The 17,788-nt window shown below is 42.8% G+C and overlaps 1 protein-coding gene across 12 annotated transcripts in view; it reads left to right on the top strand.

Moving 5' to 3' along the window:
- Positions 1 to 17,788, top strand: part of nedd4l (NEDD4 like E3 ubiquitin protein ligase) — a 614,975-nt gene that overhangs the window by 476,109 nt on the left and 121,078 nt on the right. For all 12 annotated transcript variants that reach the window (XR_011588609.1, XR_011588608.1, XM_070867774.1 and 9 more), the window contains one exon: positions 8,298 to 8,359. Coding sequence is in view for 10 of the 12 variants with exons in the window: in XM_070867774.1 (XP_070723875.1) it covers positions 8,298 to 8,359 (62 nt within the window). In the remaining 2 variants the exon portion in view is untranslated. The remainder of the gene's footprint in view (positions 1 to 8,297; positions 8,360 to 17,788) is intronic.

The following is a 17,788-nucleotide window of genomic DNA, read 5'->3' on the forward strand; positions in this document are numbered from 1 at the left end:
AACATTACTTCCGACTACCTGAACAGTAGTGCTCTCGACATAGTTATACCTGAGTTCATATCAAAATAATGTTCAGGTTTACTTAATTTGGGATTTTACATCTCCTCAATTAGATGTGGCGGATTCTGCGGCTTGGATTTTAGAACATAAGAACGTAAGAAATAGGTGCAGGTGTAGGCCAATCAGCCTCTCGAACCTTCTCTGCCATTCAATAAGATCATGGCTGATCTACCTCAACTCCACTTTCCTGCACAATCCCCATATCCCTTGGGTCCCTTAATATCCAAAAATCTATCGATCTCTGCCTTGAATATACTCAATGACTGAGATTTACAGCCCCCTGGGATAGAGAATTCCAAAGATTCACCACCCTCTGATTGAAAAAAAATTCTCCTCATCTCCGTCCTATTCTGAGACTCTGCCCCTGGTTCTAGACTCCCCAGCCAGGGGAAGAATCCTCCCTGCACAGTTTTATTACTGTGGTAGCTCGTCATTACCTTCCCACGGGAAACAGATGGAATTTTTCCCTCATTTTTGGTGAGGTTGAGGTTTACTAATTTTTTGTGAATGTTAATTCCCATGGAATTTATACATGCTGTACAACATGGGAATAAGTGGTGATAATCTGCTGGTTGTTGCTAACGCAAAACTAGGTACTCAATTTTGGATGACATTTCTTGGAATTATTGGTCAGTTTCGGCTTTCTTTGTCATTGCTCTGTTTGGAGTGTTGTTTGGGATTGGGAAAATTGGTAACCCACTTCAGAGTTTCCTACCAAATAACTTCAAGTGCACCTGTGTGCCATGACATGTTGCTGTGCATTTGTGGAGGAATTTAAAGAGTTCCAATATGCATGATTTTTCTTCAATAGATGCAGTGGGCATAGATTTCTGCAATGTTTGCAGGAAGTGATAAACTTTTACACAGCTTTGGGCCACTGAGGAGTGATTTTTCAAAGTTAGAACCCTAAATGATGTGTGAAACTGTTGGTTGCTGATGTTGAGGGTAGGCTTTGATGGGTTTTAAACCACTTTAAAACAGGAGAGTATTTTGTTTCACTGAACACATTTCTTGCTACTGTAGATTTAAGGTAATTGTCAGAAGAGCCGGAGGTGAGATGAGAATTTTATTTTATGCAGCGAGTTATGATCTGGAATTCACTGCCCCTGAGAGAGTGGTGGAAGCAGATTCAGTCGTCGCTTTCAAAGGGAAGAACATTGCAGGACTATGGGGCAAGAGCCAAGGAGAGTGTTACTAATTCAATAGCTGTTTCACAGAGCTGGTACAGGAAGGATAGGCCGAATGCCCTCCTTTCTCTGTAAGCTTCTATGATTGTGCTAGACCTGGAGTATTCATCAGTTATACATCGGAAACACTCTGTCGAGGGGAATGGACTTCAGGGATCAAATCCTACTTTTTGGTGAGGTTAATTTGGGTAATTGTGACATTTGCAGAGGCTGAGATTTTTGTTGGTATAGGTTGAACCTCCCTTATCCAGAACCCTCGGGACCTGGCCTGTTCTGGATAAGGGATTTTTACAGACCAATGGTGGTCACGTTAAATTGGATGGTGCAGTTACTGAGCAAGGGGATATTGGGGCTGGGAGTGCGGCAGAGAGATGGTGGGGAGGGGCGGCGGTGGATCGCGATGTTAGGCCAGCAATTGCAGGAGTCGGCAGCGAGGAAGGACTTCAATTTGTTCATGTTGGAGTTCTGCACATGAGCCACCCGGTGGCCGGGAATGGTTCCGGATGAGGGGTGGTTCCGGATAAGGGAGTTCTGGGTAAGGGAGGTTCAACCTGTAACTGGTCGTGGAGCTAGAAATGGAATACAGATGGTAATTGGGTCTTTCACATGTTTGGCTCCATCTCGAAGCCATACTTGTTCATGGAATAATTTTTGTTCATGGATTTTACAGCACCTTAAGGTGATTCACATGTAATAGTTGGGTACTGAGTGTGCAGTACATGGGATATAATGAATCTTGTGCTTTGCCGACCTGTCTGATGTGACCGTAAACATGCAGACTTGAAAATTGATTCCAGACCATTGGTATGAAGGCCTGTGTTGCTTGGACTTGACACAATGATGTCAGACCGTTTGCCTGTTCTGATCACCTGAATTGAGCACGGAAGGGTGGGATCCATTTTGATCTTTCACAAACTTTTTTTATTCCGTAAAATTTTGCTTCTCTCTACTGAAAATTGAATCGGTTCTTCTTTCTAATTTCTCAGTGCTGTAGTTCAGTTTCACCAGCCTTCTGATTTAGTTGTTCTCCTTACAGTAGAGAAATGTTAACTGGAGATTTAATAGCGGTGTTCAAAATCATGAAAGGTTTTGATGAGAGTAAATAAGGAGAAATTGTTTCCAGTGGCAGAAGGGTTGGTAACCAGAGGAAACAGATTGAAGGGAAGTAGAAGAAGAACCAGAAGTGGGATGAGAAACTTTTTGACATAGCGAGTTATATTGTTCTGGAATGCACTGCCTAAAAGGGTGGTTGAAGCAGAATCAATAATAACTTTCAAAATGGAATTGGATAAATACTTTGTCATGTATGCAAACTCTTTGTATTCACTATGTAACTATGTATGATGTACCACGTGAGGGCGCTGCTGTTGGACACGAGGGGTTTCCTGCCTTGGTGTGCAGGGGCATATAAAAGGCAGCCAGCCATGCTGCTCCTCACTTTGCAGTCATGTTAAATGAACTGAAGTCACACAGCTCTTACTCACAGTACAAGGCCTCGTGGAGTTATTTGATGGTAATTGCAGACATAATATATTTGAATGGAAGAAATTTGCAGGGCTATAGGGAAAGGACAGGCGAATGGACTCATTGAAAATATTTCTTTCAAAGAGTTGGCACTGACATGATGGGGCCAAATGGTCTCCTTCTGTTCTGTATCAGTCTGTGATTCTAGTTCAGCCATATAACATCTCTTTTATTCTTTTGACTTCAGCTATAAAGATTCCACTTCCTTCATATAAAACTTGTCTTGCATGTTTTCTTCTCTTTAAAATCTCTCTCTTTCTTTTGCTCATAAATTCTGTGTCATTATTTTCATTCTGTTGTACCAACTTACATTGCCTTGCATTTTCCCACTTCACTTGAGCTTTAAATACTTGGCCACTGCAGGGCTGTAGAAAGCAAGATTTTCATTCTCTATCAGCAGTTTGTTCACATGAAGGTCTGCATCACTAGTATTGAGAGTTTGCTGTTTTTAGATGCCATCTTAGAGTGCTGGTATATTGAAAAGTGTTTTGTTTACCACATGATATGCATGAAGTGCTTTTGGTCAGGCATGTCACTTGTCTTTTTCTGTGTGGGTAATGTCCTCCATAGTTACGGCATGTGCTTCTGGATGTTTTTCAGTTAATTCTGTGGCCCTTTGCATTCTTCTAGCTTCACAATTTTCACTGTTCAATCTTGTTTTTATTTCCTAATATTGTTGAAAAATATCATAGCTTCAACTTAAACTGCTGTGTGGAAGCTCTGATACTTTTTGTTAATATAGCAAAAAAGGTCTCTGGGCACATGGAACTTGGGATAGTTGAAATGCATTGTTCAAACAACTTTCATCAGACAGCTTAAACCTGACTAGTTCCTGCTTATCACCTTTAACTCTGGCCTTGAACTTCTTACTCGGAAGCATTTCCTTTCCTGTTAACTCTAGCCTATCATTTGAGTCAGCCATAGTGTTAGATACAAAACATGGAATGGATTAACAATTTGCTGGCAATGGAGTAATTGAAAATAATCATTTATGCAGGTCTAGGTTGGAAACCTCTGATGAAATAAATAATGTTGAAGAGGAATCTGGTTGACTAGTACGATGAACCAAACCTAAAATGGCAGTGATTCCATAATTTAAGTGTCAAACCCCTGCGACCCCCATGATACCGACTAATACAGCCTGTTGTAGCAAACATTTGAGATTTGAGATTTTACCACAAACAGCATGATTTTTAGCTTGCTGTAAAAAAAAATGTCAGTTCAGAAAATTAACTGCTGTAGAATTATACATGTGAGCATAAACTACATTTCTGTCACTATTGGCTTATATAGCTCTTGCTAACAGCAATGAAAATGAGAGACCGTGAGCAAGAGGCAGTTTGGCACATAAAAGCTTGTTATCCTAGTACTCCAAGCCCTTTGAACTCCCCTGATGTTTTTGTCTTCAATGACTGGGTTCCTCATTCCAAATGTTAATCCCCCTTTAAGAAAATTTGGCACCCTTGCTATCTTGTACTCTGTGGTTGTTTTATATTATGAGAGCGTTGTTGATTAAATTTGCTGATAGCCAACCCACTCACAAATTGTCGAATGGATGCAGGGAGAGTTGAGTCCATTAATAAATGGACAAAACAGCAAGCAGTCAAATGCATTTAAGATGCATGAAATGAAGGGTTTGGAAACAAAGTAATCATCATAGGCAGTCCCTCGAAATCGAGGAAGATTTGCTTCTACTCCAAAAGTGAGTTCTCGGGTGGCTGTACAGTCCAATGCGGGAATTACAGTCTGTGTCACAGGTGGGCTAGACAGTGGTTGAAGGAAAGGGTGGGTGGGGAGCCTGATTTGCCGCACATTCTTGCCGCTGCCTGCGCTTGTTTTCTGCATGCTCTCGGCGACGAGACTTGAGGTGCTCATGGCCCTCCCAGATGCTCTTCCTCCATTTTGGGTGGTCTTGGGCCAGGGATTCCCAGGTGCCAGTGGGGATGTTGGACTTTATCAAGGAGGCTTTGAGGGTGTCCTCAGCCCACCTCGGAAACAGAGTAATTGAAACTCCGCTCCACCTGATAGTTCAGCTGGCCAAGTTGAAGAGTAACCAAACTATATCGATTAGTAAGGTCCTGTGATCCCTAATGTGTGCTCAAGTTGGTTGATCTTAGCTGGGCTGGTAGTAGGGACCACTGTTCCGACTCATGATCAATATTCAGAGGCCATTGCTGAATATACTTCATGTCGGGATGAGAAAATTATTGGGCTCAGCTGTGATGCCTTGTAAGGTCAAATAGTCTGCCAGCACTTACTGTCTGGGCTTACATATGAAGAATGGCTAATTGGACTCTTGGTGTTAGTGACCTGACAACTAACATCCTCCAATCTCTTTAATATTTCCAATTATGTTCCCACTGTGCAGATATTTCATATTATCTTTTCTTTTGTCAAATCTCAACATTGTACAATTCATTAAATTAAACAACATCTGCCACTTTTCTGCTTGCTAACCCAGCATCTCCAAAGTCTCTCTAAATTTGTGTGCATTGGTTCTCATCATCTGCCACTGCTCCGATTTTGGTGTTATCCACAAACTTTGGTCTCTCCCCGTATCAGGGCCATTGTTATGAGGAGGAGTGTGGAAGGGGCAGTAACTCTATGGGCTCAATTTTCCCCAAACCTTTTTTTTGGCATACTTGAAGAGTTATGCCTGTTTTTTTGGTGGGCCCAAGTACGCTGAAAAAAATGTTCTAAGTTTCCCCGTTGGATTTCTTCATTTTGGCAAGGCCTAACCTGTCCTTTAGTTTTGGGGGTGGAGTCTTGATCTGCGCCAAAAAGATCAGGCTGCCACGGTAACCAGGGACACAATGCGAGCTGAGGTTACAAAGTGAAACATACAGTCAGCTCGCAACACATTAAATCACATTGGAAGTAAATTGCTGCAATATATTTTGGAATGTTCCCAGCTGAAGGACTTGCAGGTCTGGTCCTGAGTAGCCTCTCTGGTCAGCCTCTCTCTCTCTCTCTCTCTCTCTCTCTGCATCTGTTGTGCTGATTTACTTACTTGAGCCGATCTTCTTAACTCTCCAGAAAGTTTTTCTGCAGAGGCCACATTCGTTGGCCTAAGCAGAACTGTCAGCTTTCCTAAATGGCCAGAATTGGCGCAGGTGGCAGGTTATACCCTCTGTGGCTGAAAAAAAAAACCTAACCTAAAAAAATCGTAACTAACTGAGTTATGCTGGTGCAAATTGATTGGGGAAACACTTTTTTTTTTACTTAGGCCAAAAAAAGCAGCCTGCTTCAAAAAAACAGCACAAATCACGAGAAAATTAATCCCGATATGTTGGGAGTTCGCATGTCCCGGGCTTCCAAGTGGACCTGACATATAGTGGGGGGCGCTGCTTCAGGTCAGACTATCGACAGCTGCAGGGACCTCCTGGGCATCCAAGCCAAGATCCCGATTTCCTTACAAAGTTGATATAAAAATTCTATAGACATCTACATAACTTAGTTCACTCTTTATCTTTTCACTTATCTTCTCTATAGAACACATGCTTGAGATCCCCAGTATAAGGTATAATTTCTCCTACTGAAGATTTCGAGATTTCCTTCGTTAGCTCCAACATTATCCTCTTCACACTATTTACATCAATATGCAGCACCAATCTTGACTCATCTCCTGAACAATTTATCCACACTTTGCTCATTGTTCTTTATTCTGGCTCCAGCTAGGTAATGTAGTCATATTTTCCCTGTTATTTTCAGAAAACCCGAAATTTAAATCCCCCATAGTGAACTCCCAAATCACAACAATTTGTTTTGGCTTTTTCCGTCTCTACTCTGACGTCCGCACTCAATTTCCCTCATCTCATCAGCAATCTTAACCTGTTTGACGTGCTTCTGCAGTTCATTGCTGGTCTGACTGGTTATGAGCAGGTGAGTTTGATGAAGTAGCCAAGCAGTTGAGCGAAGGACCTGGACAAAATTTACAAGTGAACAGAAATGTCAGGTGAAGTTCAATACAAAAATAAGTGCAAGATGTTACATTGGAAGAAAAAAATGGGAAACGAGCTTAATAATGTTGAACCATCTATGGAAGAATCTGAGATATCTGCATATGATGGTTATCATGTCCAGTATCATTGTGAGGTGGATTTGTAGTTTTAAAAAAGAAATGGAGAGTTGCTGCAGGAAGGGTTGTCTTTGGCTTACACTAAACTGTCACTGAGTACTCTGAAAGGGGACTAAGTCTCACAGCCAATATTTCTGATAAAAGAAAGAAAAATAAAATATTGGTGAAGAAATACTAATACAGGTATACCAGTGGGTAATCCATTACCCACAAACAACAGGAGATGATCTATTCCCTGTTATTTGGAAGCCATTAATTTTTGTCTGCACTTAATTAAGTTTCTTTCGAGATTGAAAGTTATGGCAACTGTTTTTTCTCTGAATTAAGAGGAGGACTGAGTGGGAATTTTCCCTTTATCGCTCAAAGTTAGCTTTTGCATTTCTTTTTCTTCTTCAATCTGTTTGAATTTTAAACTATTTTTTTTATCATTGAATGCCTCACAAATCACTGTTCACTGAGATGAAGACTGCAGGGTACAGACGCTGTATCTATTAAATCAAAACCAATAATCACACAATGCCAGATGCAAAGGAATGGTTAAGGGTTAACTTTCCTGTACACCTGTAGGAAAAAAAGTGTATTTCATGGAAATTGTATTGTGCATCGAAGCCATTTAAATAATTGACTACGTCAATACAGACTGTCTCGTGTGAAGGGTGCAAAGGTGCTATATTTGTTTATTAAAGCCACCTTATACACTGTTATGTAAATTAGTGGATGAAGAATTTGGTCTTTTATTTAGATCCATACTGATCTTGCCTTGCAGCATGCTGACCAACAATTGCTTTATTAAAACATTTTTTTGCATCTTTGCACATTTCCTGTCTCTAGAATCTTATTTCCTGTTGTCACATTTCCTTCACTTTGTCAATCTTTTCATTGTAAATTCCTACATCTGCCTTTATTATAAAATCTTGTCCATATGTAAATTGCCATGCTGTAATTACACCCTTCTACCAAAGTTGTACTATAGCTCCTCAGTTTTCAGTCTCCCCGCTTCTCAGCCTCAACTGCAGAGAAACCTTTATGCTCCAACTCACTCTGCTTTCCCAATAGTTGTAAGTTTTGCTATTTAACTATACTCTATATTATAATCTATCTATGTATTTTTAAAATCTTATGTCTGCACACCTAATCCTCTCCTATTCCATTTCACCTGCAGACAACATTTGGTTTGGACTCCATGTTCAACACCACAGGAAATGGACTAGTAATATCTAAATCCTGTAAATATCATAAAATCCAATTTATAAATGGCTCCTGTCTTTTTGCTACATTTAAAAGTCAATTTGTACCAGCACACAAATTGCTGCCCAATACTTAGAAGCTGTACAAATGTCCATGAAAGTGAGACTTGTAAAATATGTGTCCAATAGTATTCTCATTTCAAGTCCTAGTGCTGTTTTAAATAAGCAAGTAAAATCTTAATTGTTTTCATTTTCAAACAGGCAGAAGATCCTGCCTTGGAGAGGCCATACACCTTTAAGGACTTCCTGCTCAGGCCAAGGAGGTAAGTTATGCTTTTCAGTTGTGGTCGTACAAAGTGGGTTTATGTATCTGTGGGTGAGATATTTTTAAATACAATTCATTTAAAACTACTCCCACTCCAGTTCAGCAAATAACAATTCCAGCTCCTCTCTTTGCATTTCCAAATATATTTTGCTGTTATTTTGCAGAATGAGTATCTTGTTCTGTTGTATTGTGCTGTGATCTGAAGTCTACCTGATAATTTTTTTTAATGTAAAGTTTCAAATATCTCGTTATTTATTGTATTACTTTGTATATTAAACAGCTGTAAAATTCTCACCTTTAGTTACAGCGGACTATTGAATATCTTGATAGATCCTGGCTTGGCACGATTTTGATGATCTGCCTAAAATTGTGTTGAATTTGCATTTGATTTGTCAAAGCAAAATCTTGATAGATCAAGTCATTTTGTGCCTCCACTCACCTGCTGAGGCCTGTTATGCTTCTTGCTCGCCAGTCGGTCTCCTGTTGTCCCACACTGTTAGAACTGCAGTAACTTACACTGTAAAAGCTAGCCTGAATCTTCCCATTCAAGTGGTTTGACAGGTCCCTACATTGCTGCCGAAAGGAGCAGCACAGATGCATGATTTTCCCAGCACAAAATTCAAACAGACAAACCAGTGACATAGGTGGGACTAGTGTTCCTGGTCCCAGTCCTGCACTGACTAATGTATATACTGACTGGGAAGTGAACTCTGAGAACAGGAAACAGTAACATAGGAGACTGCTTGCATCATGGCCATATGGTCTACTCCTGCTCCTATTTCTTATGTTATACTAGTAGAGGTGGGCAAATTGTAAACCGTGGCAGCCAAAGAGGTAATGTGACTATTGGAGAGGCAGGAAGAGCTTGCAGCTCAGGAGCAGACATTTTGAAATATAGCTTCTATTCGATCTATATCGCCTCTATCCGATCTATATCGCCAGAGACATGGAGTGAATGATGAACTTGGACGTCGACATTTAATGTTGCTTTTCAAGCTGCCATGTGAAAGAAGTTTGGACTTCTACATATTGAGATTCTACTGTGGCTTCTTTCTCGGGAAAAGATGACCAGCGGCACTATGGGAGATGTGCACGTTTACTTATTTTCCATTGTATTATATATGCATGTCGTATACCGTTAGTGCTGGAGAGCTGAGGTGCCTGATGCCTAATCTAATATATCTTTAGTTGTTGTACATTCAACTGAGTCATAAGTTCTGTCGAACTGAATGATCAATGTTAACGTTTTTGGTGCAAAGCTGTTGGTCCATCATCTGTCTTGTAAACTGTGGCTAGCAAGTTGACTTTACCATTTCCAATATTACTGATTTTTACTGTTGGCTGATAAATTAAACTTATTTCCCTTACGACATTCTAGTTCTCAACAGCAATTAATGCTTTGCACCATTCATTGCACCTTGCAATGTAATTCCCTCATGGATATAGTGAACGGCTTCAATTCCTAATCTGTGAATATAACTTTTCACCCCTGGTATTTCAGTGGAGAAGGCTGGTAGCACATACATTTCCTTGAATGCCATTTTGGAACATTTTGTTCTTAGAATTTTAAACACATTCTGCAGTTGTTTTGTTCTTGACGGTCACTGCGCCTAAGAATTTAAACACGGGATAATGCTAGTTATAATTATTAATCTGATTTGATAAGTAACAAGTCAAAACATTTTGTTTTACCATCTATTTTCTCACACTTCACTCTGCTTGTATAGGTATTGACTCATTGCACAGTGGCTATTATTGATAGTGTCCAATGGCATTGATGCTAATTGTTACACCACTTTTCTAGAATTATGCAATATTGCAGCACAGAGAGACCACTTGATGCCCCATTATAGAAAGAACATTAAAACCATAGAGCCATACAACATAGATATACCAGGAATAAGGAACTGTACTTATGAGGAGATACTTGAGATACTGGGACAATTTCCATTAGAGCAGATAAGGCCAAGGGATATACTGGTGGTTTTGATAATTATGCAGAGATCAGTTCCTATCGAGTGGAGGGTAGACAATGTAACCCCACTTTTTAAAAAAAGAGGGAGAGAGAAAACAGGGAATTATAGACCGGTCTGCCTGACCTCAGTAGTGGGTAAAATGATGGAATCAATTATTAAGGATGTCATAGCAGCGCATTTGGAAAGAGGTGACATGATAGGTCCAAGTCAGCATGGATTTGTGAAAGGGAAATCATGCTTGACAAATCTTCTGGAATTTTTTGAGGATGTTTCCAGTAGAGTGGACAAGGGAGAACCAGTTGATGTGGTATATTTGGACTTTCAGAAGGCTTTCGACAAGGTCCCACACAAGAGATTAATGTGCAAAGTTAAAGCACATGGGATTGGGGGTAGTGTGCTGACGTGGATTGAGAACTGGTTGTCAGACAGGAAGCAAAGAATAGGAGTAAATGGGGACTTTTCAGAATGGCAGGCAGTGACTAGTGGGGTACCGCAAGGTTCTGTGCTGGGCCCCCAGCTGTTTACACTGTACATTAATGATTTAGACGAGGAGATTAAATGGAGTATCTCCAAATTTGCGGATGACACTTAGTTGGGTGGCAGTGTGAACTGCGAGGAGGATGCTATGAGGCTGCAGAGTGACTTGGATAGGTTAGGTGAATGGGCAAATGCATGGCAGATGAAGTATAATGTGGATAAATGTGAGGTTATCCACTTTGGTAGTAAAAACAGAGAGACAGACTATTATCTGAATGGTGACAGATTAGGAAAAGGGAAGGTGCAACGAGACCTGGGTGTCATGGTACATCAGGCGGTTAAGAAAGCAAATGGCATGTTGGCCTTCATAGCGAGAGGATTTGAGTACAGGGGCAGGGAGGTGTTACTACAGTTGTACTGGGCCCTTGGAGTATTGTGTACAGTTTTGGTCTCCTAACTTGAGGAAGGACATTCTTGCTATTGAGGGAGTGCAGCGAAGGTTCACCAGACTGATTCCCGGGATGGCGGGACTGACCTATCAAGAAAGACTGGATCAACTGGGCTTGTATTCACTGGAGTCCAGAAGAATGAGAGGGGACCTCATAGAAACGTTTAAAATTCTGATGGGTTCAGACAGGTTGGATGCAGGAAGAATGTTCCCAATGTTGGGGAAGTCCAGAACCAGGGGTCACAGTCTAAGGATAAGGGGTAAGCCATTTAGGACCGAGATGAGGAGAAACTTCTTCACCCAGAGGGCTCAAGTTTCCACACGCTCCTAGAACGGCGCAGTCCCGACCTGGACGCCCGTTTTTTGCGCCACAAAGTGCGCCTAAAAAAAATCCTCCGTATTCTCCACCTACCTGCAGGTCCTCTGGCCCTCGGCGCTGCGCAGCACGAGCTGTAGGGGGGCGGAGCCAGGTCCCTGCGCTGAAAACAGTGCCGGGACCTCTGCACATGCGCGCTACAGTCGGCACGCAAGTGCAGTCGCTCCAGGCGCCGAACTGTGTGGGAGGGGCCCGAAGCACGCAGCCCCGAGCCCTGGCTGAATGGCCTCACTGGGACTGCGTGAATAAGGCTCCTCCCACGGCCAGCTCCTGCTCCCCCCCCCCCCCCCCGACCAGACCCGACACCCGCTCCCCCCCCCTCCCCCCCGCCTCCGGACCAGACCCGACACCCGCTCCCCCCCTCCCCCCCCCCCCCCCCCCTGCCTCCGGACCAGACCCGACACCCGCTCCCCCCCCCCCCCCCCCCGCCTCCGGACCAGACCCGACACCCGCTCCCCCCCCCTCCCCCCCCGCCTCCGGACCAGACCCGACACCCGCTCCCCCCCCCTCCCCCCCCCCCCCCCCCCCCCCCGCCTCCGGACCAGACCCGACACCCGCTCCCCCCCCCCCCCCCCCCGCCTCCGGACCAGACCCGACACCCGCTCCCCCCCCCCCCCCCCCGCCTCCGGACCAGACCCGACACCCGCTCCCCCCCCCTCCCCCCCCCCCCCCCCCCCCCCCGCCTCCGGACCAGACCCGACACCCGCTTCCCCCCCCATGATCTGGTCATGGACTCAGTTCCACTTCCCTGCCCGCTCCCCATAACACCTAATCCCCTTATCATTTAAGAAACTGTCTATTTCTGTCTTAAATTTATTCAATGCCCCAGCTTCCACAGCTATCTGAGGCAACAAATTCCACAGATTTACAACCCTCAGAGAAGAAATTTCTGCTCATCTCAGTTTTAAATGGGCGGCCCCTTATTCTAAGATTATGCCCTCTAGTTCTAGTCTCCCCTATCAGCGAAAACATCCTCTCTGCATCCACCTTGTCAAGCCCCCTCATAATCTTATATGTTTCAATAAGATCACCTCTCATTCTTCTGAATTCCAATGAGTAGAGGCCCAACCTTTCCTCACAAGTCAACCCACTCATCCCCGGGATCAACCTTGTGAACCTTCTCTGAACTGCCTCCACAGCAAGTATATCCTTTCATAAATATGGTAACCAAAACTGCACGCAGTATTCCAGGTGTGGCCTCACCAATATCCTGTACAGCTGTAACAGAACTTCCCTGCTTTTATACTCCATCCCCTTTGCAATACAGGCCAAGATTTCATTGGCCTTCCTGATCACTTGCTTTACCTGCATACTATCCTTTTGTGTTTCATGCACAAGTACCCCCAGGTCCCACTGTACTGCAGCACTTTGCAATCTTTCTCCATTTAAATAATAACTTGCTCTTTGATTTTTTTTGCCAAAGTGCATGACCTCACATTTTCCACCATTATACTTCATCTGCCAAATTCTTGCCCACTCACTTAGGCTGTCCTCCTGCAACCTCTTTATGTCCTCCTCACACATTACCCTTCCTCCTATCTTTGTATCGTCAGCAAACTTGGCTACGTTGCACTCAGTCCCCTCTTCCAAGTCGTTAATATAGATTGTAAATAGTTGGGGTCCCAGCACTGATCCCTGCCAACCCCACTCGTTACTGATTGCCAACCAGAGAATGAACCATTTATCCCAACTCTCTGTTTTCTGTTTGTCAGCCAATCTTCTATCCATGCTAATATATTACCCCCAACCCCGTGAACTTTTATCTTGTGCAGTAACCTTTTATGTGGCACTTTGTCAAATGCCTTTTGGAAGTCCAAATACACCACATTTACTGGTTACCCTTTATCCACCCTGTTCGTTACATCCTCAAAGAATTCCAGCAAATTTGTCAAACATGACTTCTCCTTCATAAATCCATGCTGACTTTGCCTGACTAAATTTTGCTTTTCCAAATATCCTGTTACTGCTTCTTTAACAATGGACTCCAACATTTTCCCAACCACAGATGTTAGGCTAACTGGTCTGTAGTTTCCTGCTTTTTGTCTGCCTCCTTTTTTGAATAGGGGCGTTATAGTTGTAGTTTTCCAATCTGCTGGGACCTCCCCAGAATCCAGGGAACTTTGGTAAATTACAACCAATGCATCCACAATCCCTGCCGCTACTTCTCTTTAGACCTGAAGATGCAAGCCATCAGGTCCAGGGGATGTATCTGCCTTTAGACCCATTATCTTACTGAGCACCGCCTCCTTCGTGATTGTGATTGTGTTAAGTTCCTCCCCCCCCTATAGCCCCTTGACTATCCACTGTTGGAATATTATTAGTGTCCTCTACCGTAAAAACTGATGCAAAATACTTTAGAGTTTCTGCCATCTCCATTTTCCCCATTACTGATTCCCCGGTCTCATACTCTAAGGGACCAGCATTTACTTTAGCAATCTTTTCCTTTTTATATACCGATAGAAACTCTTACGATCTGTTTTTATATTTTGTGCTAGTTTACTTTCATAGTCTATCGTCCCTTTCTTAATCATTTTTTTAGTCATTCTTTGCTGGCTTTTAAAAGCTTCTCAATCATCTGTCCTCCCACTAGTTTTGGCCACTTTGTATGCCCTTGTTTTTAATTGGATACCGTCCTTTATTTCTTTAGTTAGCCACGGGTGACTTTCTTTTCTCTTGCACCCTTTCCTCCTCACTGGAATATATTTTTCTTGAGAGTTGTGAAATATCTCTTTAAATGTACACCACTGTTCATCAACCATCCTACGCTTCAATCTGTTTTCCCAGTCCAATTTAGCCAACTCTGCCCTCATACCTTCATGAGATAGAAAAAAGTGTTGGAAAATGTATACTTCTGGAGAGAGAGAGAGAGCAGGGCAGTGGGATGTGTTTTGGATTGCTCTCGGTACAAGCCAGCAGAAACACAATGGGTTGAATGGTGGCCTCCCAAGCTGGAAACTTCTGTGCTTCTATAATTCTGTCATGCGAGTGTTTTTTTCACATAATAATGTCTGAGATCGGGTAACTGAGCACAGACCAAGGTGCAAACCTAGGATTGTGTGGTCTGTGTGGTTCATTTACAGACCGGATAAACTCAATGAAGCATGTGGAATAACACCATTCAGTCTTGAAATATTACCTGGTTGATTGAATATGTAACCCATTCTTAGCTTCTCAGCAATGATGATAGAAATTAAATGAGACAAGAGTGGCCCAAGGAATTGGGAAGTCGTTTCAAACACACATTAATATGCTGAAAGATCCTGACATGAAGTAATCTAATATGTGTGTATTATGTAAAACATGTTGGCATTACAGAATGTAAAATAATAGTTGATTAATTACTCTCCCTCGTGTTTTGGAACTTAAAGCTACATTATCCCATGATATCCATTCAAAAGTTCAAATATTAATGCAGAATAATCAGCAGAATATTTTTCTTAAATACAATATAAATTAATAATAGTCACTTGTGTTCATTCACTTAGAATATTAATCTTGTTCATTAATCTTAAGTGTGCGTTAGAAACATAGAAAATAGAATGGCAGGAGTAGGCCATTCGGCCCTTCGAGCCTGCACCACCATTCAATATGATCATCGCTGATCATTCACCTCAGTACCTCTTTCCTGCCCTCTCTCCATACCCCCTGATCCCTTTAGCCGTAAGGGCCATATCTAACTCCCTCTTGAATATATCCAATGAACTGGCATCAACAGCTCTCTCCGGTAGAGAATTCCACAGATTAACAACTCTCTGAGTGAAGAAGTTTCTCCTCATATGTCAGTCCTGCCATCCCGGGATTCAGTCTGGTGAACCTTCGCTGCACTCCCTCAATAGCAAGAATGTCCTTCCTCAGATTAGGAGACCAAAACGGAACACAATATTCCAGGTACGGCCTCACCAAGGCTCTGTACAACTGCAATAAGACCTCCCTGCTCCTATACACAAATTCCCTAGCTATGAAGGCCAAGATACCATTTGCCTTCTTCACCACCTGCTGTACCTGCATGCCAACTTTCAATGTCTGATGTACCATGACACCCAGGTCTCGCTGCACCTCCCCTTTTCCTAATCTGCCGCCATTCAGATAATATTCTGCCTTCGTGTTTTTACCACAAGTGGATAACCTCACATTTATCCACATTATACTGCATCTGCCATGCATTTGCCCACTCACCTAACCTGTCCAAGTCACCCTGCAGCCTTTTAGCGTACTCCTCATAGCTCACACCGCCAGCCAGCTTAGTGTCATCTGCAAACTTGGAGATATTACACTCAATTCCTTCATCTAAATCATTAATGTATATTGTAAATAGCTGGGGCCCCAGCACTGAGCCCTGCAGCACTCCACTAGTCACTGTCTGCCATTCTGAAAAGGACCTGTTTATCCCGACTCTCTGCTTCCTGTCTGCCAACCAGTTCTCTATCCACGTCAGTACATTACCCTCAATACCATGTGCTTTGATTTTGCACACCAATCTCGTGTGTGGGACCTTGCCAAAAGCCTTTTGAAAGTCGAAATACACCACATCCACTGGTTCTCCCTTGTCCACTCTACCAGTTACAACCTCAGAAAATTCCAGAAGATTTGTCAAGCATGATTTCCCCTTCATAAATCCATGCTGACTTGGACCGATGCTGTCACTGATTTCCAAATGCGCTGCTATTTCATCTTTAATAATTGATTCCAACATTTTTCCCACTACCAATATCAGGCTAACCGGTCTATACTTACCCGTGTTTTCGCTCCCTCCTTTTTTAAAAAGTGGTGTTACATTAGCTACCCTCCAGTCCATAGGAACTGATCCAGAGTCGATAGACTGTTGGAAAATGATCACCAATGCATCCACTATTTCTAGGGCCACTTCCTTGAGTATTCTGGGATGCAGACTATCAGGCCCTGGGGATTTATCTGCCTTCAATCCCATCAATTTCCTTAACACAATTTCCCGCCTAATAAGGATTTCCTTCAGTTCCTCCTTCTCACTAGACCCTCGGTCCCCTAGTATTTTCGGAACATTATTTGTGTCTTCCTTCGTGAAGACAGAACCAAAGTACTTGTTCAATTGGTCTGCCATTTCTTTGTTCCCCATTATAAATTCACCTGATTCTGACTGCAAGGGACCTACGTTTGTCTTCACATATCTATAAAAGCTTTTGCAGTCAGTTTTTATGTTCCTGGCAAGCTTCCTCTCATAGTTTATTTTCCCCCTCCTAATTAAACCCTTTGTCCTCCTCTGCTGAATTCTATATTTCTCCCAGTCCTCAGGTTTGCTGCTTTTTCTGGCCAATTTATATGTCTCTTCCTTGGATGTAACACTATATCCTTAATTTCCCTTATTAGGTTGAGTGACCTTCCAGTTTTATTTTTACTCCAGACAAGGATGTACAATTGTTGAAGTTCATCCATGTGATCTTTAAATGGTTGCCATTGCCTATCCACCGTCAACCCTTTAAGTATCATTCGCCAGACTTATTCTAACCAGTTCACGTTTCATACCATCGAAGTTATCTTTCCTTAAGTTGAAACATAGAAACATAGAAACATAGGAAATAGGTGCAGGAGTAGGCCATTCGGCCCTTCGAGCTTGCACCGCCATTCAATAAGATCATAGCTGATCATTCCCTCAGTATCCCTTTCCTGCTTTCTCTCCATACCCCTTGATCCCCTTAGCCATAAGGGCCATATCTAACTCCCTCTTGAATATATCCAATGAACTGGCATCAACAACTCTCTGCGGCAGGGACTTCCATAGGTTAACAACTCTCTGAGTGAAGAATTTTCTCATCTCAGTCCTAAATGGCCTACCCCTTATTCTAAGACAAGACTATATCCCCTGGTTCTGGACTTCCCCAACATCGGGAACATTCTTCCCGCATCTAACCTGTCCAGTCCCGTCAGAATCTTATACGTTTCTATGAGATCCCCTCTCATCCTTCTAATCTCCAGTGAATAAAGGCCCAGTTGATCCAGTCTCTCTTCATATGACAGTCCAGCCATCCCTGGAATCAGTCTGGTGAACCTTCGCTGCACTCCCTCAATAGCAAGAACATCCTTCCTCAGATTAGGAGACCAAACCTGAACACAATATTCCAGGTGAGGCCTCACTAAGGCCCTGTACAACTGCAGTAAGATCTCCCTGCTCCTGTA

Source organism: Pristiophorus japonicus, chromosome 2, assembly GCF_044704955.1.
Source record: "Pristiophorus japonicus isolate sPriJap1 chromosome 2, sPriJap1.hap1, whole genome shotgun sequence".
Taxonomy (NCBI): domain Eukaryota; kingdom Metazoa; phylum Chordata; class Chondrichthyes; family Pristiophoridae; genus Pristiophorus; species Pristiophorus japonicus.